Source organism: Taurulus bubalis (assembly GCF_910589615.1).
Source record: "Taurulus bubalis genome assembly, chromosome: 14".
Taxonomy (NCBI): domain Eukaryota; kingdom Metazoa; phylum Chordata; class Actinopteri; order Perciformes; family Cottidae; genus Taurulus; species Taurulus bubalis.
Window position 1 is genome coordinate 365001 of NC_136602.1, and position 27218 is coordinate 392218.

Here is a 27218-nt window from a genome sequence, read left to right on the forward strand (position 1 = left end):
ACTACAGACACTACAGACAGACCTGTGGGTGGTACACGCTCAGCTACAGACACCACATACACTACAGACAGACCTGTGGGTGGAACACGCTCAGCTACAGACACTACAGGCAGACCTGTGGGTGGTACACGCTCAGCTACAGACACTACAGGCAGACCTGTGGGTGGTACACGCTCAGCTACAGACACTACAGACACTACAGACAGACCTGTGGGTGGTACACGCTCAGCTACAGACACTACAGACACTACAGACAGACCTGTGGGTGGTACACGCTCAGCTACATACACTACAGACAGACCTATGGGTGGTACACGCTCAGCTACAGACACTACAGACAGACCTATGGGTGGTACACGCTCAGCTACAGACACTACAGACACTACAGACAGACCTGTGGGTGGTACACGCTCAGCTACATACACTACAGACAGACCTATGGGTGGTACACGCTCAGCTACAGACACTACAGACAGACCTGTGGGTGGTACACGCTCAGCTACAGACACTACAGACAGACCTATGGGTGGTACACGCTCAGCTACAGACACTACAGACACTACAGACAGACCTGTGGGTGGTACACGCTCAGCTACATACACTACAGACAGACCTATGGGTGGTACACGCTCAGCTACAGACACTACAGACAGACCTATGGGTGGTACACGCTCAGCTACAGACACTACAGACACTACAGACAGACCTGTGGGTGGTACACGCTCAGGGCCTTGTTCTTGTGCAGCGGCAGCAGCGCTCTGCTCAGGAACATCTTGTGCTCCTCCTTCAGCGGCAGAGCGAAGCCGTTGATGATGCTGAGGAGAGACGCATCGTCACGACGACGGCCGAGACGGCCATCAACCATCGCCAAGACGACGGCTGAGGCGCCTGTCAACCAGCGCCACGACAACAACGTTGTGCGTGTGTTACCTGCCCAGGATCTCCAGCAGCTCAGCGACGCCGTTGTGATGCTCCGTCTCATAGATGAACCTGTGGAGGGAGTTATTGATCACACCTATTGATCCATTGATCAGTAACAGAATGTATTGATCACAGCTGATCAGTAACAGAATGTATTGATAGAAGCTGATCAGTAACAGAATGTATTGATCACAGCTGATCAGTAGCAGACCTGTAGAAGATGTTGTTGATCTGGCGGCGGACGTAGGCTCGGAGGCCCAGGAACTTGCCGTAGATGCGGTGCAGGATGGTCTTCAGGAAGTCTCTCTCTCGGGGATCCTCGCTGTCAAACAGCTCCAGCAGCTTGGAGACAAACGTTCAACTCAGTCAGCGCTCTATTTATATATATATATAGAAATATTAAAATGACATATATGAAGGTCTTACCGACATCACAAACTTCTGGTCGATGTGTTTCTTGGCCACGTTCGACTGGAAGTCCGGAGACTCCAGGAAGCGGAGGAAGAACTCGTAGACGAGCTGTGGATCACACGGAGACCACTGAGACCACTGAGGACCAATCAGGACCCTTCATACAGAGCTGTGGGAGGGGCTAACGCTCTGTGAACCAATAACTACAATCTACATTTGTTTCTTCATGTTTGTGCATTAAAAGGTACTCTCTGGTGTACTGTACATCAGTAAAGGTACTCTCTGGTGTACTGTACATCAGTAAAGGTACTCTCCGGTGTACTGTACATCAGTAGAGGTACTCTCTGGTGTACTTTCCAGCTGTAAAGGTACTCTCTGGTGTACCTGCAGGTGAGGCCAGGCAGCCTCCAGCGTCGGCTCGTCCTCTTCAGGGTCAAACTCGGCTCCAGTCGGGTTGGAGGACGGAGGAAGAGTCCGGAACAAGTTCACTGAAAACTGAACACACAAATCCAGGTGGTGAATGTGTGTATATATATGTATATATGTGTGTACGCACATACGTGTTCCCTCACCATGAGCACAGCCTCGGGGTAGATGCTCTCCGTCACCACCTCACTGTTGTGGGTGATGTACTCCACCATCTCGTTGAGTCCGGCTCGCTTCACCTCTTTGTACTTCAGGTCGCTGAGCGGGTCGCTGACGAAGTCAAACAGGACGCAGCACTGACGCAGCTTCTGCACGAACAGCTCCTCCTGCTCCACCAGGGGGGATTCTGGGAGACGGAGGTCAGGGGTCAGGCTACACATCGGTAGGAGAACACACTTTGACATACGTAAGGTGGTGAGGACGAGTGAGGACATGGACCTGTCCTCACTCGTCCTCACCACCTTACGTATGTCTCTAACCTCTTTAGCCCCAAGACACCCAGCGCCGCATTTCTGGAAAAAAAAGAATCTTGTTTTTAAAAACTGAAACTGAATTATCTCCACAACAACCTGGTTGTTTAACTTCATTTAAATTGCTCCAACACCATAACCTTGTGAGAAGAGGCCGGTGGTTTACGTAAGCTTGACGTTTCACTAAACCCTTCATAAGTACTTTACAGCGTGGGGCTTCACTGACCTGGAACCTATGGCTGGTGGGAGTCTAACAATCCTTATGAACCCTGTTAGTATCTGTAAAGTACAGTACGGCCAGAGTTTCTTTTTCTTTTTTCTCGGCGGACGTCTACGAGTCCTGAGGCCTTCCTGGTCCGCCCACATTTCTAAAACCGTTCAGAAGCTGCTGAACATTTCAGTTCCCAGCATGCCTGAATCGGACCCTGTTCTGGAATAAAAAGAGTCATTTTTCCATTTTTGAACCGAACGACACAGTTTTTTGACTGAATATCCTTCCTGCTTTATTTTATTGTGATTTGTTGCAGATTCAGATTCTCTAGATCCTAATCTTTCCAAAAAGGTGCCTTATTAGTATGTGGGCTGTCCAGGAGGCATCATATCATGCTGGATCTTCATAGTTGTGATCAAAATATGTTATAAAAGGGATTTTATACAAGTATTAGAACTCATTTGGGGTTCATACGACTACTGGAACACGGGGAACAAGAGGTCCAGAAGGCTTTTAGCCCCCATGTTTGGGGGCTCTGGGGCTCAGAAGGCTCACCTTTGAGGGCAGGTAATTTCTGCAGCTCCCGGTTCTTGGTGAGGCTGAAGCGGGAGGAGCTCTGGCGGCGCTCCTTCTTCACCAGCTGAGGACCTGCAGAGTACTTGATCTTGTTGAGCTGAGTGGCAGGAGGAGTGCTGCTGCTGCTGGGACGCTGACTGCTGCTCTGCTGCTGGGACTGAACACACACACACACTAACAGTTGGCCTTTCCCCCAGTGATGCATTCTGGTAGCTGTAGTCCTGTATTTTGAACCAAAAACACCTCAGAGAGACTCAAGTTCTGGATCAGTTCAAGATATTTGTATTGTCATATGCACAGATAACAGAGTTACTCTGAACAATGAAAAGCTTGTTTTGCTGGGTCCTCCTAACACACAACACTACAATAAACGTAAGATACAACATATAGTAACAGGATTGCACAATCAGTGTATAAAGTGCATTATGCATTGCTACAAATATACAAGTATGGTCATGTTATGAAGTCACAGCAGTAGCCGTTCACAGTGTGTGTGTATAAAGGTACTCTCTGTAGCGTCTGCCTGATGGCAGGAGCCAGGAGAGTCTGTGCTGGGGGTGTGTTGTGTCCCTGATGATGTGGTGTGTTGTGTCCCTGATGATGTGGTGTGTTGTGTCCCTGATGATGTGGTGTGTTGTGTCCCTGATGATGTGGTGTGTTGTGTCCCTGATGATGTGGTGTGTTGTGTCCCTGATGATGTGGTGTGTTCTGTCCCTGATGATGTGGTGTGTTCTGTCCCTGATGATGTGGTATGCTCTCCTGGTTACTCTGGTGGAGTAAATGCATCATGTGTGATGTCACAGTGAGTGAGCAGCAGCATCATGTGTGATGTCACAGTGAGCAGCAGCATGTGTGATGTCACAGTGAGCAGCAGCAGCATGTGTGATGTCACAGTGAGCAGCAGCAGCATGTGTGATGTCACAGTGAGCAGCAGCATGTGTGATGTCACAGTGAGCAGCAGCATGTGTGATGTCACAGTGAGCAGCAGCAGCATGTGTGATGTCACAGTGAGCAGCAGCATCATGTGTGATGTCACAGTGAGCAGCAGCATGTGTGATGTCACAGTGAGCAGCAGCATGTGTGATGTCACAGTGAGCAGCAGCATCATGTGTGATGTCACAGTGAGCAGCAGCATCATGTGTGATGTCACAGTGAGCAGCAGCATCATGTGTGATGTCACAGTGAGCAGCAGCATGTGTGATGTCACAGTGAGCAGCAGCATCATGTGTGATGTCACAGTGAGCAGCAGCATGTGTGATGTCACAGTGAGCAGCATCATGTGTGATGTCACAGTGAGCAGCAGCATCATGTGTGATGTCACAGTGAGCAGCAGCATCATGTGTGATGTCACAGTGAGCAGCAGCATCATGTGTGATGTCACAGTGAGCAGCATCATGTGTGATGTCACAGTGAGCAGCAGCATCATGTGTGATGTCACAGTGAGCAGCAGCATGTGTGATGTCACAGTGAGCAGCAGCAGCATGTGTGATGTCACAGTGAGCAGCAGCAGCATGTGTGATGTCACAGTGAGCAGCATCATGTGTGATGTCACAGTGAGCAGCAGCATGTGTGATGTCACAGTGAGCAGCAGCATGTGTGATGTCACAGTGAGCAGCAGCATCATGTGTGATGTCACAGTGAGCAGCAGCATGTGTGATGTCACAGTGAGCAGCAGCAGCATGTGTGATGTCACAGTGAGCAGCAGCAGCATGTGTGATGTCACAGTGAGCAGCATCATGTGTGATGTCACAGTGAGCAGCAGCATCATGTGTGATGTCAGAGTGAGCAGCAGCATGTGTGATGTCACAGTGAGCAGCATCATGTGTGATGTCACAGTGAGCAGCAGCAGCATGTGTGATGTCACAGTGAGCAGCAGCATCATGTGTGATGTCACAGTGAGCAGCAGCATCATGTGTGATGTCACAGTGAGCAGCAGCATCATGTGTGATGTCACAGTGAGCAGCAGCATCATGTGTGATGTCACAGTGAGCAGCAGCATCATGTGTGATGTCACAGTGAGCAGCAGCATGTGTGATGTCACAGTGAGCAGCAGCATGTGTGATGTCACAGTGAGCAGCAGCATGTGTGATGTCACAGTGAGCAGCAGCATCATGTGTGATGTCACAGTGAGCAGCAGCATCATGTGTGATGTCACAGTGAGCAGCAGCAGCATGTGTGATGTCACAGTGAGCAGCAGCAGCATGTGTGATGTCACAGTGAGCAGCAGCATGTGTGATGTCACAGTGAGCAGCAGCATCATGTGTGATGTCACCGTGAGCAGCAGCAGGTGTGATGTCACAGTGAGCAGCAGCATGTGTGATGTCACAGTGAGCAGCAGCATGTGTGATGTCACAGTGAGCAGCAGCATGTGTGATGTCACAGTGAGCAGCAGCATCATGTGTGATGTCACAGTGAGCAGCAGCAGCATGTGTGATGTCACAGTGAGCAGCAGCAGCATGTGTGATGTCACAGTGAGCAGCAGCATGTGTGATGTCACAGTGAGCAGCAGCATCATGTGTGATGTCACAGTGAGCAGCAGCATGTGTGATGTCACAGTGAGCAGCAGCATGTGTGATGTCACAGTGAGCAGCAGCATGTGTGATGTCACAGTGAGCAGCAGCAGCATGTGTGATGTCACAGTGAGCAGCAGCATGTGTGATGTCACAGTGAGCAGCAGCATGTGTGATGTCACAGTGAGCAGCAGCAGCATGTGTGATGTCACAGTGAGCAGCAGCAGCATGTGTGATGTCACAGTGAGCAGCAGCAGCATGTGTGATGTCACAGTGAGCAGCAGCAGCATGTGTGATGTACACATACAAACACTCACCTGGTCTGAGTTCTCAGCAGCAGCATCTTTGTTGCTATTCTTCATGCTGCTTTTAGCACATTTAGCTGTTTCCTGTTGACACAAGAGGCAACCTTTAAATGAAGAGTCACAGGGAGGGGTTAGGCTAGGGTTAGGGGCTATGCCTCTCTCTCACACACACACAGACACACACCAGGTGTCTCTCTCTCTCACACACACAGACACACACCAGGTGTCTCTCTCTCACACACACAGACACACACCAGGTGCCTCTCTCTCTCACACACACAGACACACACCAGGTGTCTCTCTCTCACACACACACACAGACACACGTGCATGTGCGCATGCGTGTGTGTGTGTGCATGTGTGTGTGTGTGCATGTGTGTGTGCATGCATGTGCGTGTGTGTGTGTGTCACTGACTGTCCGTCAGCTTGTGACAACAGGACATGAGCAGCAACAAGCTGTGCTGTGTTTCCTTCTCCAGGAGGATCCTTAGTAGAGGAGATCCTCCAGATCTCTGGAGCCAGAGATCTGGAGGATCCTTAGTAGAGGAGATCCTCCATCTCTCTGGAGCCAGAGATCTGGAGGATCCTTAGTAGAGGAGATCCTCCAGATCTCTGGAGCCAGAGATCTGGAGCTGAGCCGGTCCAGCCACGCTCGTCTAGTTTCAGTATATTTGTCACGCTTTAGGAGGAAGTGCATCTCTGTCTCAACCTCACCTGTTGAACAGTGACCACTTGTTCTGGTTTCTTCTGTGGGCCTTTCTCGATAGCTAGTCGGTGGTCGGAGAGCCTGTACCGGGTCAGGGTCTGTCTCTGCTTCTTCCCCTGACAGAAGACAGATATTCTGACCATTCAGAATCTCTTTTTAGGGCCAGATAACATTCCAATCTACTTTGACTTGCAGTTTCTCTTCTCCGATGTTCCTAGTGTGTTCCTTTGCTTGTCTGTATGGCTGCGTTGACTCCAGCTGGTGTCTGGAGAGCAGTGCTGCTGTGAGGCTGCTTCTGCTGGGTGGAAGTTAGTCTCCCACCAGCTGCCTCAGGAGACTCTGTTCTGGGTTCAGCTCTTGGCTTCAGAGGGCACCAGGCCAGAGCCTGCCCCGAGAGGAGAGCAGGTGAGGGCGCTGCAGGAGCTCCTGGGGGGGAGCCGAGGGCTGCAGAGCAGGAGCCGGAGGGCAGAGACCCCCAGGACGACCAGGCAGCACAGGAGGGGACAGGTGGGGTCCAGAAGGTGGGTCAGGAGGGGGTGGTGGAGAGTCAGGAGGGGGAGGGAGACGTCCAGCAGGAGGACGTGGGAGGACAGGTGGAAGAGGAGGGTCAGGAGGAGCCAGGTGAGCTCCAGGGGGACGGGGTCCAGCAGGAGGAGGTGGGTGATGGGCAGGACAAGCAGGCGACTGCTGGAGGACAGGTGAAGGCCAGTAGTAGGCAGGTGGTGAGTGTAGAGGAAGGAAACGAGGCTGACTTGGAGGAAGAGGAGGAAGGGTTTAAAGCCCGTCAGCTCAAGAGGAAGAGTGGGGGCGCTGGGAGCTCGCAGGCCAAGAAGGGACCAGGGGACCCCGGGGATGACGGAGGAGACAGAGAGGAGGACGAGTCCAGTGAGTTCTCTGACAGTCATCTCACCTCTGGCTCCGAGGATGAGGGCATGAAGGAATACGGTCTGGAACAGATTAGAACGTTTCTCAAAGACACGAAGGGAATGAGGAAGATAAAGCTAGAGGACTACTTCTCTGATAAGGACGGGTTGGGAGAATCTGCTAAGAATATCCTCCGCAAGCAAGGAAGTGAAGGCTTCACTACGCTGGAGCGCTTCAGAGTGAAGAAGCTCATAGTGAGGATCCTCGACGAGCTGCTAGAGGAGAGTGAGGTCATGAGGAGGATCTGTGGGACCAGGAAGTGAGCGGGGCCAGGAGGAGAGCTGGAGTCCAGCCGGCGGAGGACCTGGCGGACCGGGAGACGGAGGGAGGAGGAGGAGGAGGAGGAGGAGGAGGAGGAGGACGCTGCAGAGACCGGCAGAGGAGAGGAGGGCCGGCCTACACGGTACCGAGCTGCCTGCCTGCTGTGGGACGTCCCAGGGGGTTCTGGAGCAGAGCAGAGCGGAGCGTCAGCGCTGGACGACACGCTGAGCAGCGCGGGACAGACGGACATGAGGAGGCCTTAAAGAGTCTTAAACAATGTGCTTAAATAAGTGTTAAATAAAGGTTTTGTAAAAGTCAAAAGTCTCTCTCACACACAGACCAGGTCTCTCTCACTCACTCACTCACACACTCACACACACACTCACTCTCTCACACACACACACACACACACACACACACACGGTCTCCCTCTCACCAGCTAGCAGTTAGCTTAGCCTCAGCGGGCCTGAGAGCTAGCCGTTAGCTCCCGTCTAACGGTCCTGATGAAACGGTCCTATAAAGCCCGCTTCAGAGCCGCCATGTTGGATCTCTCCGCCAGCAGCTCACCTTGTCCTTCTTGTCCTTGTTGGGCATGGTGCACGCGGGCCGGGCTCTGGTTCCGGGCTCTGGTTCCCACCGAGGCTCCGTGATGTTCTCGCCGGGGCTCGGACTCTGTCACTCGGTCTTTCTCGGCTCCCTGCGCTCGTCCCCGTCCCCCCGATTGGCTGCTGACGCGGCTGCCCTGCCTAGCAACGCGTAGAGGGATTTTTCTGATTGGCTGGCTGTGAGTTTAGTGTTGAGGGTTCTTCCCCAGCAACTAAACGCCTTCAAGTTATAACACATAATATACTAGTAATACAAGTATACAAATATTAGCATCAACATATACTCTTAGTACCAAAAGTACTCACGCAAGAGAATATATATTATTGATTATGTACCTCTGAGGTGTAGTACAGTGTATAAGTACAATAGTTACTACTGAGGTGTAGTACATTATAAGTACCTCTGAGATGTAGTACATTATAAGTACAATATGTACCTCTGAGGTGAGGTGTAGTACAGTGTATAAGTACAATAGTTACTACTGAGGTGTAGTACATTATAAGTACCTCTGAGATGTAGTACATTATAAGTACAATATGTACCTCTGAGGTGAGGTGTAGTACAGTGTATAAGTACAATAGTTACGACTGAAGTGTAGTACAGTAACAGTATCATATGCACCTCTGAGGTGTAGTACAGTAAAAGTACAATATGTACCTCTGCTGGATTGACGCAGTAGGAAGTACCTCTGTATGAGTAGAGTACAGGATGCAGTACAAGTACATGGTAATAATCAGCACACGGAGCTGCGGTTGTTTCTGCACTAACTTTTATTAAAACTACTTGAAGCAACAGCTCATGAGACGAGTTCCTCACATCAGCGCTGGCCTCAGATCAGTGTGTCAAACACAAACCTGCTGCAGGAATCCAGGAACCAGACCCAAAGTAAAAGGTGAATATTGGTGTAACTTTAGACGCTTGAAGAGAAAACATTATCCAGTAATTTACAAGAAAGATTAGAGGAACATCTGAAAAAAAAAAATGATATTCCTGCTCATTTTTCATCTTTCTTGTCCCGTTAATCGTCTTATAGTCTGAACCTTAAGAACCGTAGAACCGTAAGACCCGTAGAACTCTTCAGTGAGTGCACATGGGCTTCTTGTTTTATTAAAAGATTGCAGGTCCAGAGACGTACTGGACTACAGAAACTCTAGAGACGTCCTGGACTACAGAGACTCGAGAGACCAGGACGTCTCTAGAGACGGAGACGTCCTGGACTGGACTACAGAGTCAACAAAGGACGGACAACAAAGTTTCCTAAAGGTGAACCGAGTGCTCTGAACGGATGGCGGTCAGAGTCTTGAAAGTCTCAAGTCTGTCAGCGTCTTTCTCGCCGGCTGCCTTCAAGTCGAGTTGATTATTGATCAGAGACTTCCTGGTTTTGAGGTCAGCTGCTACTCAAAGTTAAAATCATAATCAAAGTCAAGGGTGGTCAGGTCTGCGGGGAGGCCCAGGGTCTCAGGGGTGATCTCCATCATCGGAGGGTCCTCCTCGCTGGGCGTCGCCTCCTCCAGCAGCAACCCAGAGCCGGGTTCGGAGGAGTCCAGCACCTTTGAGTCCGACGCTGCGGAGTCAAAGTCTCCAGAAGCCGGCTCAGGCTCGGACTGGCTCTGCTGCTGGCGGGTCTGGTATCTGGTTTGAGATCTAGTTTGCCGGCTAAGGCGGGGGGCAGGAGGGGTTCTCTTTGCCGGAGTCGCCTTGCCTCTAGTTTTGGGGCTTGGCTTCGGAGCAGGTTCTGGAGCCGTGTCAGGAGGGGTCTCTAGATGGAGCAGGGACTGGGTGTCCTGGTCTGCTTGGGGGTCTGTGTGGATTTCAGGGGCCAGATTGGGCGGGGACAGAGTTTGAAGTCTTGGTTCCAGCTCAGCAGGCTTGGTTTGAGACTGAAATGTAGGAGTGGAAGACTGGTCTTGAGGTGCAGTCTGAGGCTCAAACGGGGCTGGTGGATTCAGTCTCGGCTGGGTTTCAGATGGAACCACCTCAGGTGGCGGAGTTGGGGAATGCTGCAAGGACCAAACGGATTCAATCTGAATTACTGGCTCTGGCCGGGTTTGGGGACTTGGTGAGTCTGGTTGTGGAGATTTGCAGACCTCGGATGGAGGTTGGGACCGAGTCAGAAGCAGAGGTTGTGGTTTTGGTGCTTGCAGAGTAGGAAGCTGACTTCTATTGGTGCTGCTCCCGTCAGCGCTGGGGTCCTGTGCTGGTTTGGTGATGGAGGCGGCGCCCGATGGGCCAACCCTGCTGTAGAAGATGTTGAACAAGTCCTGAGCTTTAGCTGCAGCTAGGTTACTCTTAAGTTTCTCAGACTTATGAGGTCCGTCGCCGATGTTCATGAAAGGTGGAGGCTTGACAAAAACCGTACGGGTTTGCTCGTCCTCCGGGACGCCGGGAGCTGCCACGTCGGACACGATCTTTATCATCGCTGGCTGTGCCGGTTTAGCCACAGGTGGAGCAGGCTTTGCCTCGATTGGTGCAGGTTTAGAAACTGGTGGCGCAGGGTTACAAACTGGTGGCGCAGGGTTACAAACTGGTGGCGCAGGTCTAGCCTCCAAGGGTGCAGGTGGAGGCATTGCCTCGTTTGATGTCCCAGGTGCACCACTTGATGGCTGGGGTTTATTTTCCAGCAGTGCATTCTGGGCATTAAGAGCCCTTGTGAGACCGTCGCAGAACAGGGGTTGTTCTTTCGGAGCAGGTGCTGTGTTTTGGGGTCTAATGGAGAGGAAGGTATTCAGAGGGGCGGGTTTACCCATCATGGCGGTTTTCCTCAGGACTGCAGCAGGTGCCGGGAGGTTTGGCCGGATCCTCCCCCGATTGAACACCCAAGGAGGCGTGGCAGTGTGCCCCCCCAGCTTGTGGGCGATCTCCTTGGCAACAGCCATAGATTTAGCAAAAGAATCCTCCTTGGAGACCGGGTTCTGCTTCGCAGCCGCTTCGTCTTCTTTGATGAACTCCGCCGCAACTTTCTCTGCCTCCTTCGCCAGAATGCTCTCCTTCTTCTTCCACGTGAACTTCCCAAACGAAGGAGTGGCGGTCGCGGCCGGAGGCGGTGGCGGTTTTCCGGTTTCCAGACTCTGCTTGCGGAGCTTTGCCCTCATGGCCGGACTGGGTCCGCAGAGGATTTTGGGCGGGTCGTAGGGCTTGGGCGGAGGTTCGGGCTTGTTGGGATCTGGTTTCCCCGGAGCAAGCTTTTTGAAAGTTTCTTTCTCCGCCTTAAGTTTCCCTTCGTCGTGTTTGGATCTGAGATCTGAATATAGACCGCGTTTGTACTCGTCGTCTCTCGACCCGTATTTGGGACGGCTGTCATACCGGTCCTCTTCATCCCTGCGATACCGGTACCGACCGTCCTCTTCTCTGTGTTTGTGTCTGTCGTCGTCGTCTTTCCTGCTGTGCTTCCCCCGCTCCTCTTCCTCTCTGCTGGAGCGGTACTTCTCCTCCTTCTTGTTGCTTTTAAACTTGTCTTCCTCCTCTTTCTTGCTGTACGAAGGCCTCTCCTCTTCCAGGCTTTTGCCGTTCTTAAATTCCTCCTCTTTCTTGCTCGGCTTGGGCTCCTCTTCCTCCTTTTTAATTTTCTCCTCCTTCTGACCCGCGTCGGACCCTTCCTTCTTCTTCTCCTTGTCCCTTTTCTCCTTCTTGTGTTTGGACTTTTCGTCCTTGCTGCTTTTGTCTTCGTCCTCGTGTTTGCGTTTCTTGCCGCTGGCCTCGGAGGCCAGTCCGGCCTGCCGGTCCAGGTTCCTCCTCTGTTCATACAAAGGGTTCTCGTACATCTGTTTCTGGGGGAGGAAAGACGAGAGAGCGAGAAAACACATCAATTGAATAACTGAAATACTTTTCAGGTGTTTTTACCAAACTCCAAACGGAGGTCGGCTCCACAGCTGTTCACGGTTCCACTTGGATTTCTTTTTTTTTAAGAATCAACCACAACATTTTGCATACGTCATTAAAAAGGTTTGCTTGTCAGAAGGTTTGGTTTCATGTTCATGAAACGTGACGAAGAACCCCAAACACTTTGGGGCGGATTCACTAATGATTTTGGTTAAGATACGTCAACGCAGCGTTCCCGCAAAGCAAAGGGACGGGGCTTGAATACCTTGTATTTCTCGTTGTGAGCGTGAGTGGTGACGTGCTCCTCTGCACAGATGGCGTCTCCATAGAACTGTTTGCACAGCAGGCAGAAGAACCCTCGGACCGGCAGCAGGAACTCAGAACCTGCAGCGAGACACAAGAGCCGACTTCAGACACTCGGCGGCAGCAAAGCGAACGGACAATCATGTTTACCTGGTGGACGGGTCCATTTCCACACCCTGTCAGAGAGGCCACACGTGATTATAGAACATGTGGAGCACATAAGCAGCACCTTTCCAGAGGTTACTGCAGAACGCTACGTCTACAGCAGCCTTCAGCGGACACATGACACACTAAGACGCCTCCTCTTGTCTCTCAGCACTGTTCTCATTAGGAGACACAGACACTGCAGCAGAGATCCACCTGGAAGCAGAAGACGGCTAACAACATTCAGGGGCTTGAACACCGGCATCATCGGGACAGAAAGCAGCGCCGAGAGGACGCGTCAGGGAAGTCAGGGACGTGCGCCAACGCCTACCTTTGGCCGGTTTGGTCAGCTTCTCCTCTGACTGAAGGTTCTTGATGATTTTGGTGGGAGTGGAAGCCCAGGGCCGGTCGTACGGGTCCAGAGTCTGAGGAACCAGAGAGAGGAGTTACGCTGGAGGAACGCGTCTTTACCAACAGAAGAGCCACAGCTGAACAACAGGAACAACATCCGCAGAACGCCGAGTAAAGAGGAGGAAGACACAACAACAAACCTTCCGGTGCGTCTTGCTGTGCAAGTGTGTGAAATAATCAAACATGGAACCAGAGGTGACGTTACAGTTTTTGCACCAGTGGTTTCCAGCGTCATAGTACTCAAACGGCTCCGGGGGCGGAGTCGGGGCGTCGGCGGGCGGCTCTTCTGGAGCCACCGCGGCCTGCTAAGAAACAAAGGTGGAGGACAGTCAGCATGGCGGGACGAATGGACAGTCAGGATTCACCAACTAAAACTCTTGAAAGGTGGAAGGTAAAGGCTTCTTACCTCCAGCGAGCTGCAGCTCAGAGTCGGTACTCAACACGAGAGAATCCGGCCGGCACTTTGATATGGATCAGAACGTCTAACTCGCTCAGTAAGCTTTCAGTCATCACCACTGAGGCTGATGGAAACAACCCTCTGAGCTATCTACGTTCAAACAAGATCAGGCATCTTGATTACGAAGACCTCATATACGATCCCGTTCTTCCAGGTTTCTGTCAATCGCATTTAAACTACCGGCAATAAACCTCAACACTTCCTGCAGAGACTTCACATTAAAAGCCCGTCGGTGGCTTAAAGCTCTTAATGTGAAAAACAACAGAGTTTCTACTGACGCGAACATGAAGCTGAACTCAGCAGGTGACCCGCTCGTTACCACAGTATCAGAACTGTTTATTATGAACTGAACATTTAGCTGAACACCAGCTAAGTGAACCAGTCCGAAGCCCTAGCTATGCTTTAGTACGCCCTGTATTACCTCCCCTGCAGGTGTTTGTACCTTCATGGCGGCGCTGCCGGCGGGCTGCCGGCCCTCAGGGCTCCTCTGCGCTTCACATTTCTTCTTCTCCGGCGACGGCTCGTCCTCCCGGTCCTCCGGTGGTTTGGCGGCCCTGCGAGGCCGGTCGGACGGGATCAGGCCGAGGATGAGCGCGATCTTCTCGATCTCGTTGCGTTTCTTCTCGGCGGCCTCGTGCTCTTTGCGCAGGTTGGAGATCTGATCCATGACCTCCTCCTGCAGGCGGCTGATCTCCTGCAGCAGCGGGTCTTTGTGGCCGCCCTTCTCCCGTCGCTTCTTCCTCAGGAGCTCCCCTGAAAAACAGGCCGTCAGCCGCACGCATCTCCAGGAGGACGACGGCGAGGCGGCGGGAACTCACCTTGTTGCTTCCTGAGCCTCTCCAGCTCCTTCATCAGGTACTCCTTCTTCTTCATCCGGACGTCCCGCTCCTGCTTCAGCTTCTCCCGCTCCTCCAGAACCTGAACACACACACAAACACTCAGCCAGCTTCTTTCTCACAGTTTCAGCCGCGCTCACTGGACATCGCGAGTGGAGGCGAGACCTTCTGTTTCTGGCTCTCGTTGTTCTGCTCCTCAGACACTCGGCTGACACTCCCCTTCTCCCCGTCCGGCACCGGCGCCTCCATCGGACCTGCCGACAGACAACAGAGTCAACTGATGCAACCGCCGCTTCCTGTCCCGGGTCATAAACAAGCTGGACTTTAGTACTACACCGACCTTTGGCCCCCGGCTCAGGGGCCAGGTTGCTGTAGGGGTGTTTGTAGGGCAGAGTGGGGGGGTACTCGTCTGGGCCGGTCTTGAGGGGCGGGGCCATGTTGGGCGGCGGGTACATGGGCGGCCACTGCTGGTGCATGTAGGGGAGGTAGCTTCCGTACTGGCTGTAACCCGGCGGGGGGAAGTTGGGGGGCATCATGCCGTGGACCTGTGCGGGCAGGTATGGGGGCACCCCGGGGTGGGCGGGCTCGGGGGTTTGAGGCGGCAGCTCCTTGTGTGGCAGCGGCGCGGCGACCGGCTCTTTGACATCTTTGTGAGATTTGGGTGCCGCCGAGGTCCTCCTGCTGCCACCGGAGCCGCTCCAGCTGCTGCCGCGGCCCCGGCTCCGGCTCCGGCTGCGGCTGCGGCTGCTGCTGCTGGAGCTGCTGCTGCGGCTCCGCCTCCTGCGTCCACGGCTGCCGTTCGAGCTGCCGGAGGAGTACCGCCTGCCGCGCGTGGGCGTCTTCGGAGGTGGCTTGTTACCGTGGAGGCGCTCTCTGGTCCTTGCGGCCATCTTGCTGATCTCGGTCACGCCCAGGTCCAGGCCGATGGTCTTCAACAGGTCCTGGATCTTCTCGTACTCCTCCAGCGCCTGGCGCTCCCCCTCCTCCAGCGGCTCCATCCCCGGCGGTAAGGCGGAGTTCAGCACCTGGACCGTGATGTTCTGGTCGGGGCTGATGGAGGGCCGGCTCCCGTACCGCCCCTCCGCGTCCCCTGTGGTGGGCGGGGCCTGTGGGCGAGGCGAGGGCCCCGGCGGGAGGCCGTATGTCTGAGCGATGCCGTGCTTCTGTGGGGGGTAGTCTCCGTACAGCGCCTCCTCCGTCACGTCCCCGTACAGATCCAGCCCGTGGTGTCGGATGGGCTCGGACGCCGGCGGAGGTTTGGGCTCCTCCGAGTCTCCGTACAGGAACTTCTCCTCGTCGTCGATGTCGTCCGGTTTCTCCGGAGCCGCGGCCCCCGTCGGCCCCCCCAGGAGATGGAGGATCTCGTTGATCTCGGCATCGAGTCCGACGCGGTGAGCCATCTGGGGGTCGGACCGCAGCTCTGACAGCATGGAGGCCACCATGTGGGGCTCCATGCCCTTCACGGCCTGCAGCAGCTGGTCGGCCACCCGGGAGATGTTGGAGCCCTCTGGACCTCGAGGGGAGTCGGTGGTCTGGAACACAGAGACACACTTTAGGCTGTTGTTGTTGTGGTTAGGGCTGTGCGGTATACTGGTTTCAAATTTCCATACGATATGAATTTTTCAGCATCAATGAATGTGTTTACTCGGAAAAAAATACCGTGATATTCCGTGAAACCGCCACAATCTTACAAAATACCGTGATATGAATTTTTGGCCATACCGCCCAGCCCTAGTTGTGGTTGTGTTGTTGTTGCGTGTCTTACCCTGAGTGACGGCGAGTCCTCGCAGTCGTTGCGTTTCTTCAGGATGGACTTGGTCGGCAGACTCAGCATCTCCTCCAGCTCCTTCCGCCGCCGAGCCGTCTCCAGCTCTCTGAACTCTTTCCTGGACTTCTCGTCGATGTTGTCTGCGCTGCTCGAGCTGCTGCTGCTCTGACTGCGGCTCCTCCGTCTGCTCTGACTGCGTCCGTGGCTCCGCCCTCTGGACCGGGACCTGCTGCGGGGGCGGCTCTTGCTCCGGCCCCGGCTCTTGGCTCGGCTCCGGTCCGGACTGCGGCTCTTGCTCCGGCCCCGGCTCCTGGCCCGGCTCCGGTCCGGACTGCGGCTCTTGCTCCGGCCCCGGCTCCTGGCCCGGCTCCGGTCCGGACTGCGGCTCTTGCTCCGGCCCCGGCTCTTGGCCCGGCTCTTGGCCCGGCTCCGGTCCGGACTGCGGCTCTTGCTCTGGCCCCGGCTCTTGGCCCGGTTCCGGTCCGGACTTCGGCTCTTGCTCCGGCCCCGGCTCTTGGCCCGGCTCCGGTCCGGACTGCGGCTCTTGCTTCGGCCCCGGCTCTTTCCCCGGCTCCGGTCCGGACTGAGGCTCTGGCTGCGAGGCCGGCTCTTGCTCCTCACCTGGCTCCGGTCAGGACTCCGACTGCGAGGCCGGCTCTGGCTCCGCTCGAGTCTAGTGGGGTAGTCTCTGTGGGGGACACGAGAGAGTCAACACACCTCGTCCTTCAGTCGCCCAGTGAGCCGATAACAAGTCCCTTTCACCAGTACCTGTCATGGCGTGAGGGGGCGGAGCCAGATGGTCCGGTCAGCTCGTTGCCAACAGTGATGACCAGGTTGTGGTCGATGGGACCAGATCCTCGGGGGGACGGAGACCTCTGCAACACACAATTATCTTTTTAACACAATTACCTTTTGAACATACATGCGTGTATACATACATGCATGCATGTATGTATGTATACACTCAGGTATGTATGAAGTCTCTGCAGGTCTATACATACATACATGCATGTATACATACATACATGAATGTATGAATGTATGTATGTATGTATGTATGTATACATGTATTCATACATACATACATGCATGCATGTATACATGCATGCACCTCTCTAGCATTCAGCTCAGGAGGTGACCCCCATGAGGACTCACCTCTCTAGCAGGACCCCCATGAGGACCCCCGCCCCAGTACTCCCCGCCTCGGTGGCTCCCGGGCCCGGGGGATGGGTACCTCCTGCGCGGGGGCGAGCGGCGGTAGGGGTCCAGATGGAAGGGAGGCCGGGCCCGGGTCCGCTCGTCCCGGTACCCCGGGTCCGGGTAGGACCTCGGAGGCCCTCGGCCTTCCAGCGGCGGCCGGTAGCCTCCTCTCGGGGGGGGGCGCCCGCGGTACATCTCCACTTTCCCGCCTTCAACCAGCGGAAGCTTCCGGGTTCTATTGAACGGAAACGTTGAAACAGTTTCCACTAAATGATGAAGCGAGTCGATCAAACAGATTCTTAGCTCCTCGATCTTCTTCTACGGAACCTCCTCGCTCTTCTTCTACGGTTACAAACACGCTCACTGCAGCGCTGCTGCCCCTTCAGGAACCACGTGGAACCTCCGCGCTCTTCTTCTACGGAACTGAATCGGGCTCTTCTTCTACGTTTGGAAATAAACACTGCATCGCTGCTGATCCCTTCCGGAACCACACGGAACTGAAGCCATTCACCACTTTAAGTAAACATAAATAAATGCATTAATAAATGTATAAATACTGAAATTAATAAATAAAAGAATAAATGCAAGTTGATATCTAAACAGGACAAACGTTTTTTTTATTTTTTTATTAATTTATTCCTGTATTTCTTCATAAATGTTTTATGCATTTATTTATTTATTTATATTTAATTCATTTTTAATCCTCCATATCGGTTAAATATTATGCTTTTCATCTGCTGCAGATTACCAAAATATGTAAATGTAATTTCCATTTAAAGAATCTCTTCACAATCAAACATTCATTTAAATTCAAATGAAATACAAGAACAATATTTTTTGTGATTTCTTTATTGAATAAACACAATAATATATCAGCAGAGAGGTATTTATGAGGGTAACTGACCGGGATCCCAGGACTACTATGAGGGGTTCAGTTCACCTGTAAATACTGGAGTCCTCCTGATCACCACCAGGGGTGGCACCTGCAGAGAAAACAGAAACTCACCTGGTCGACTCCAACAGGTACAGCTCTCTACTGTAGACTAATATATAACATGTCATCTCTAGTGTAGACTAATATATAACATGTCATCTCTACTGTAGACTAATACTATAACATGTCACCTCTACCGTAGACTAATACTATAACATGTCATCTCTACTGTAGACTTAATAATATAACATGGCATCTCTACTGTAGACTAATAATATAACATGGCATCTCTACTGTAGACTACTAATATAACATGTCATCTCTACTGTAGACTAATACTATAACATGTCATCTCTACTGTAGACTAATACTATAACATGTCATCTCTACTGTAGACTAATACTATAACATGTCATCTCTACCGTAGACTAATACTACAACATGTCATCTCTACTGTAGACTAATAATATACAATGTTATCTCTACTGTAGACTTAATAATATAACATGCCATCTCTACTGTAGACTAATAATATAACATGCCATCTCTACTGTAGACTAATAATATAACACGTCATCTCTACCGTAGACTAATAACATAACATGTCATCTCTACTGTAGACTAATACTACAACATGTCATCTCTACCGTAGACTTAATACTATAACATGTCATCTCGACTGTAGACTTAATAATATAACATGGCATCTCTACTGTAGACTAATACTATAACATGTCATCTCTACTGTAGACTAATAATATAACATGTCATCTCTACTGTAGACTTAATACTATAACATGTCATCTCTACTGTAGACTAATAATAAAACATGTCATCTCTACCGTAGACTAATACTACAACATGTCATCTCTACTGTAGACTTAATAATATAACATGGCATCTCTACTGTATACTTAATACTATAACATGGCATCTCTACTGTAAACTAATAATATACAATGTTATCTCTACTGTAGACTTAATAATACAACATGTCATCTCTACTGTAGACTAATAATATAACATGTCATCTCTACTGTAGACTTAATAATATAACATGGCATCTCTACTGTAGACTAATACTATAACATGTCATCTCTACTGTAGACTAATAATATAACATGTCATCTCTACTGTAGACTTAATAATATAACATGGCATCTCTATTGTAAACTTAATAATATAACATGGCATCTCTATTGTAGACTACTAATATAACATGTAATCTCTACTGTAGACTTAATAATATAACATGCCATCTCTACTGTAGACTAATAATATAACATGCCATCTCTACTGTAGACTACTGATATAACATGTCATCTCTACCGTATACTAATACTACAACATGTCATCTTTACTGTAGACTAATACTATAACATGTCATCTCTACCGTAGACTAATACTACAACATGTCATCTCTACTGTAGACTAATACTATAACATTTCATCTCTACCGTAGACTAATACTATAACATGTCATCTCTACTGTAGACTTAATACTATAACATGGCATTTCTAATGTAGACTTAATAGTATAACATGGCATCTCTACTGTAGACTTAATAATATAACATGTCATCTCAACCGTAGACTAATAATATGACATGTCATCTCTACTGTAGACTTAATAATATAACATGCCATCTCTACTGTAGACTAATAATATAACATGGCATCTCTACTGTAGACTACTAATATAACATGTCATCTCTACCGTATACAAATACTACAACATGTCATCTCTACCGTAGACTAATAATACAACATGCCATCTCTACCGTAGACTAATACTACAACATGTCATCTCTACCGTAGACTAATACTACAACATGTCATCTCTACTGTAGACTAATACTACAACATGTCATCTCTACCGTAGACTAATACTATAACATGGCATCTCTAATGTAGACTTAATACTATAACATGGCATCTCTACTGTAGACTAATAATATACCATGTTATCTCTACTGTAGACTTAACAATATAACATGTCATCTCTACCGTAGACTAATAATATAACATGTCATCTCTACCGTAGACTAATAATATAACATGTCATCTCTACCGTAGACTAATACTATAACATGTCATCTCTACTGTAGACTAATAATATACCATGTTATCTCTACTGTAGACTTAATACCATGTCATCTCTACTGTAGACTTAATAATATAACATGTCATCTCGACTGTAGACTTAATAATATAACATGTCATCTCTACCGTAGACTAATACTATAACATGTAATCTCTACTGTAGACTAATACTATAACATGTCATCTCTACCGTAGACTTAATACTATAACATGTCATCTCTACTGTAGACTTAATAATATAACATGGCATCTCTACTGTAGACTAATACTATTACATGTCATCTCTACCGTAGACTAATAATAAAACATGTCATCTCTACCGTAGACTAATACTACAACATGTCATCTCTACTGTAGACTTAATAATATAACATGGCATCTCTACTGTATACTTAATACTATAACATGGCATCTCTACTGTAGACTAATAATATACAATGTTATCTCTACTGTAGACTTAATAATACAACATGTCATCTCTACTGTAGACTAATAATATAACATGTCATCTCTACCGTAGACTAATAACATAACATGTCATCTCTACTGTAGACGAATACTACAACATGTCATCTCTACCGTAGACTTAATACTATAACATGTCATCTCTACTGTAGACTTAACAATATAACATCGCATCTCTACCGTAGACTAATAATATAACATGTCATCTCTACCGTAGACTAATAACATAACATGTAATCTCTACTGTAGACTAATACTATAACATGTCATCTCTACCGTAGACTTAATACTATAACATGTCATCTCTACTGTAGACTTAATAATATAACATGGCATCTCTACTGTAGACTAATACTATTACATGTCATCTCTACCGTAGACTAATAATAAAACATGTCATCTCTACCGTAGACTAATACTACAACATGTCATCTCTACTGTAGACTTAATAATATAACATGGCATCTCTACTGTATACTTAATACTATAACATGGCATCTCTACTGTAGACTAATAAAATACAATGTTATCTCTACTGTAGACTTAATAATACAACATGTCATCTCTACTGTAGACTAATAATATAACATGTCATCTCTACCGTAGACTAATAACATAACATGTCATCTCTACTGTAGACGAATACTACAACATGTCATCTCTACCGTAGACTTAATACTATAACATGTCATCTCTACTGTAGACTTAATAATATAACATCGCATCTCTACTGTAGACTTAATAATATAACATGGCATCTTTACTGTAGACTAATAATATAACATGTCATCTCTACCGTAGACTTAATACTATAACATGTCATCTCGACTGTAGACTTAATAATATAACATGGCATCTCTACTGTAGACTAATACTATAACATGTCATCTCTACTGTAGACTAATAATATAACATGTCATCTCTACTGTAGACTTAATACTATAACATGTCATCTCTACTGTAGACTAATAATAAAACATGTCATCTCTACCGTAGACTAATACTACAACATGTCATCTCTACTGTAGACTTAATAATATAACATGGCATCTCTACTGTATACTTAATACTATAACATGGCATCTCTACTGTAAACTAATAATATACAATGTTATCTCTACTGTAGACTTAATAATACAACATGTCATCTCTACTGTAGACTAATAATATAACATGTCATCTCTACTGTAGACTTAATAATATAACATGGCATCTCTACTGTAGACTAATACTATAACATGTCATCTCTACTGTAGACTAATAATATAACATGTCATCTCTACTGTAGACTTAATAATATAACATGGCATCTCTATTGTAAACTTAATAATATAACATGGCATCTCTATTGTAGACTACTAATATAACATGTAATCTCTACTGTAGACTTAATAATATAACATGCCATCTCTACTGTAGACTAATAATATAACATGCCATCTCTACTGTAGACTACTGATATAACATGTCATCTCTACCGTATACTAATACTACAACATGTCATCTTTACTGTAGACTAATACTATAACATGTCATCTCTACCGTAGACTAATACTACAACATGTCATCTCTACTGTAGACTAATACTATAACATTTCATCTCTACCGTAGACTAATACTATAACATGTCATCTCTACTGTAGACTTAATACTATAACATGGCATTTCTAATGTAGACTTAATAGTATAACATGGCATCTCTACTGTAGACTTAATAATATAACATGTCATCTCAACCGTAGACTAATAATATGACATGTCATCTCTACTGTAGACTTAATAATATAACATGCCATCTCTACTGTAGACTAATAATATAACATGGCATCTCTACTGTAGACTACTAATATAACATGTCATCTCTACCGTATACAAATACTACAACATGTCATCTCTACCGTAGACTAATAATACAACATGCCATCTCTACCGTAGACTAATACTACAACATGTCATCTCTACCGTAGACTAATACTACAACATGTCATCTCTACTGTAGACTAATACTACAACATGTCATCTCTACCGTAGACTAATACTATAACATGGCATCTCTAATGTAGACTTAATACTATAACATGGCATCTCTACTGTAGACTAATAATATACCATGTTATCTCTACTGTAGACTTAACAATATAACATGTCATCTCTACCGTAGACTAATAATATAACATGTCATCTCTACCGTAGACTAATAATATAACATGTCATCTCTACCGTAGACTAATACTATAACATGTCATCTCTACTGTAGACTAATAATATACCATGTTATCTCTACTGTAGACTTAATACCATGTCATCTCTACTGTAGACTTAATAATATAACATGTCATCTCGACTGTAGACTTAATAATATAACATGTCATCTCTACCGTAGACTAATACTATAACATGTAATCTCTACTGTAGACTAATACTATAACATGTCATCTCTACCGTAGACTTAATACTATAACATGTCATCTCTACTGTAGACTTAATAATATAACATGGCATCTCTACTGTAGACTAATACTATTACATGTCATCTCTACCGTAGACTAATAATAAAACATGTCATCTCTACCGTAGACTAATACTACAACATGTCATCTCTACTGTAGACTTAATAATATAACATGGCATCTCTACTGTATACTTAATACTATAACATGGCATCTCTACTGTAGACTAATAATATACAATGTTATCTCTACTGTAGACTTAATAATACAACATGTCATCTCTACTGTAGACTAATAATATAACATGTCATCTCTACCGTAGACTAATAACATAACATGTCATCTCTACTGTAGACGAATACTACAACATGTCATCTCTACCGTAGACTTAATACTATAACATGTCATCTCTACTGTAGACTTAACAATATAACATCGCATCTCTACCGTAGACTAATAATATAACATGTCATCTCTACCGTAGACTAATAACATAACATGTAATCTCTACTGTAGACTAATACTATAACATGTCATCTCTACCGTAGACTTAATACTATAACATGTCATCTCTACTGTAGACTTAATAATATAACATGGCATCTCTACTGTAGACTAATACTATTACATGTCATCTCTACCGTAGACTAATAATAAAACATGTCATCTCTACCGTAGACTAATACTACAACATGTCATCTCTACTGTAGACTTAATAATATAACATGGCATCTCTACTGTATACTTAATACTATAACATGGCATCTCTACTGTAGACTAATAAAATACAATGTTATCTCTACTGTAGACTTAATAATACAACATGTCATCTCTACTGTAGACTAATAATATAACATGTCATCTCTACCGTAGACTAATAACATAACATGTCATCTCTACTGTAGACGAATACTACAACATGTCATCTCTACCGTAGACTTAATACTATAACATGTCATCTCTACTGTAGACTTAATAATATAACATCGCATCTCTACTGTAGACTTAATAATATAACATGGCATCTTTACTGTAGACTAATACTACAACATGTCATCTCTACTGTAGACTAATACTACAACATGTCATCTCTACCGTAGACTAATACTATAACATGTCATCTCTACCGTAGACTAATACTATAACATGTCATCTCTACTGTAGACTTAATACTATAACATGGCATTTCTAATGTAGACTCAATACTATAACATGGCATCTCTACTGTAGACTTAATAATATGACATGTCATCTCTACTGTAGACTTAATAATATAACATGCCATCTCTACTGTAGACTAATAATATAACATGGCATCTCTACTGTAGACTACTAATATAACATGTCATCTCTACCGTATACAAATACTACAACATGTCATCTCTACTGTAGACTAATACTATAACATGTCATCTCTACCGTAGACTAATACTACAACATGTCATCTCTACCGTAGACTAATACTACAACATGTCATCTCTACTGTAGACTAATACTATAACATGTCATCTCTACCGTAGACTAATACTATAACATGGCATCTCTAATGTAGACTTAATACTATAACATGGCATCTCTACTGTAGACTAATAATATACCATGTTATCTCTACTGTAGACTTAATAATATAACATGTCATCTCTACCGTAGACTAACAATATAACATGTCATCTCTACCGTAGACTAATAACATAACATGTAATCTCTACTGTAGACTAATACTATAACATGTCATCTCTACCGTAGACTTAATACTATAACATGTCATCTCTACTGTAGACTTAATAATATAACATGGCATCTCTACTGTAGACTAATACTATTACATGTCATCTCTACCGTAGACTAATAACATAACATGTCATCTCTATCGTAGACTAATACTACAACATGTCATCTCTACTGTAGACTAATACTATAACATGTCATCTCTACCATAGACTAATAATATAACATGTCATCTCTACCGTAGACTAATAACATAACATGTCATCTCTACTGTAGACTAATACTATAACATGTCATCTCTACCGTAGACTTAATACTATAACATGTCATCTCTACCGTAGACTAATACTATAACATGTCATCTCTACCGTAGACTAATACTATAACATGTCATCTCTACCGTACATGTCATCTCTACTGTAGACTTAATAAACCATGTCATATACCATGTCATATACCATGTAATTTCTACTGTAGACTTAATAATATAACATGTCATCTCTACTATAGACTTAATACCATGTCATCTCTACCGTAGACTAATACTATAACATGTCATCTCTACTGTAGACTAATAATATACCATGTCATCTCTACTGTAGACTTAATAATATAACATGTCATCTCTACTGTAGACTTAATACCATGTCATCTCTACTGTAGACTTAATAATATAACATGTCATCTCTACTGTAGACTTAATAATATAACATGTCATCTCTACCGTAGACTAATACTATAACATGTCATCTCTACCGTAGACTAATAATATAACATGTCATTTCTACCATAGACTAATACTACAACATGTCATCTCTACTATAGACTTAATACCATGTCATCTCTACTGTAGACTTAATAATATAACATGTCATCTCTACTGTAGACTAATAATATAACATGTCATCTCTACCGTAGACTAATACTATAACATGTCATCTCTACTGTAGACTAATAATATACCATGTTATCTCTACTGTAGACTTAATACCATGTCATCTCTACTGTAGACTTAATAATATAACATGTCATCTCGACTGTAGACTTAATAATATAACATGTCATCTCTACCGTAGACTAATACTATAACATGTCATCTCTACCGTAGACTAATAATATAACATGTCATTTCTACCATAGACTAATACTATAACATGTCATCTCTACTGTAGACTAATAATATACCATGTCATCTCTACTGTAGACTTAATAATATAACATGTCATCTCTACTGTAGACTTAATACCATGTCATCTCTACTGTAGACTTAATAATATAACATGTCATCTCTACTGTAGACTTAATAATATAACATGTCATCTCTACCGTAGACTAATACTATAACATGTCATCTCGACCGTAGACTAATAATATAACATGTCATTTCTACCATAGACTAATACTATAACATGTCATCTCTACTGTAGACTAATAATATACCATGTTATCTCTACTGTAGACTACACTTTGATGGCCCTGTTGTGTGTCTGGATGAATTTTCTCCCATCAACCTCGACCAACTGTCTTCAATGGTTTCTACTTCTAAATCGTCTACCTGTCTCCTGGACCCTGTTCCGACGAAGCTGTTTAAGGAAGTTTTACCTTTAGTTAGTGCCTCTCTACTAGATATGATCAATGGGTCTTTACTAATGGGTCATGTACCACAGTCTTAAAGTTTTACCTTTAGTTAGTGCCTCTAGATATAATCAATGGGTCTTTACTAACGGGTCATGTACCACAGTCTTTTAAAGTAGCTGTAATTAAACCTCTTCTTAAGAAGCCCACTCTGGATCCAGAGGTGTTGGCTAACTACAGACCTATCTCTAACCTTCCCTTCCTCTCTAAGATACTGGAGAAGGTAGTCGCAAACCAGTTGTGTGACTTTTTACATAACAATAGATTTATTTGAGAAGTTTCAGTCAGGATTTAGAAAGCATCATAGCACAGAGACACTAGTGACAATTACTAATGATCTTCTAGTTGCATCAGATAAAGGACTTGTCTCTGTTCTGGTCTTGTTAGACCTTAGTGCTGATAAAGGACTCGTCTCTGTTCTGGTCTTGTTAGACCTTAGTGTTGATAAAGGACTTGTCTCTGTTCTTGTTAGACCTTAGTGCTGATAAAGGACTTGTCTCTGTTCTGGTCTTGTTAGACCTTAGTGCTGATAAAGGACTTGTCTCTGTTCTTGTTAGACCTTAGTGCTGATAAAGGACTTGTCTCTGTTCTGGTCTTGTTAGACCTTAGTGCTGATAAAGGACTTGTCTCTGTTCTGG

At 46.3% G+C, this 27218-nt stretch overlaps 2 protein-coding genes across 3 annotated transcripts in view; both read right to left on the reverse strand.

The window, feature by feature from the left end:
• The window catches only part of ppp2r5d (protein phosphatase 2, regulatory subunit B', delta), a gene marked incomplete at its 5' end in the record, with an annotated part of 27051 nt that extends 18736 nt beyond the window's left edge, over positions 1-8315 (reverse strand). For both annotated transcript variants that reach the window (XM_079229718.1, XM_079229717.1), the window contains 9 exons: positions 707-815; positions 931-990; positions 1133-1263; positions 1348-1440; positions 1717-1827; positions 1905-2104; positions 2995-3172; positions 5843-5914; positions 8289-8315. In XM_079229718.1, coding sequence (XP_079085844.1) covers positions 707-815; positions 931-990; positions 1133-1263; positions 1348-1440; positions 1717-1827; positions 1905-2104; positions 2995-3172; positions 5843-5914; positions 8289-8315 — 981 coding nt within the window. The remainder of the gene's footprint in view (positions 1-706; positions 816-930; positions 991-1132; positions 1264-1347; positions 1441-1716; positions 1828-1904; positions 2105-2994; positions 3173-5842; positions 5915-8288) is intronic.
• Positions 8316-9087: 772 nt separating this feature from the next.
• znf318 (zinc finger protein 318) lies at positions 9088-17460 on the reverse strand (the record flags this gene model as incomplete). The annotated part of the gene is given in 11 exon segments (XM_079229404.1): positions 9088-12094; positions 12412-12530; positions 12925-13018; positions 13145-13309; positions 13904-14214; positions 14280-14379; positions 14463-14551; positions 14638-15829; positions 16063-16752; positions 16830-16940; positions 17221-17460. Coding segments are annotated over 11 exon segments (5484 nt in total). The 3' UTR covers positions 9088-9721.
• Between the last annotated feature and the right edge of the window lie 9758 nt (positions 17461-27218).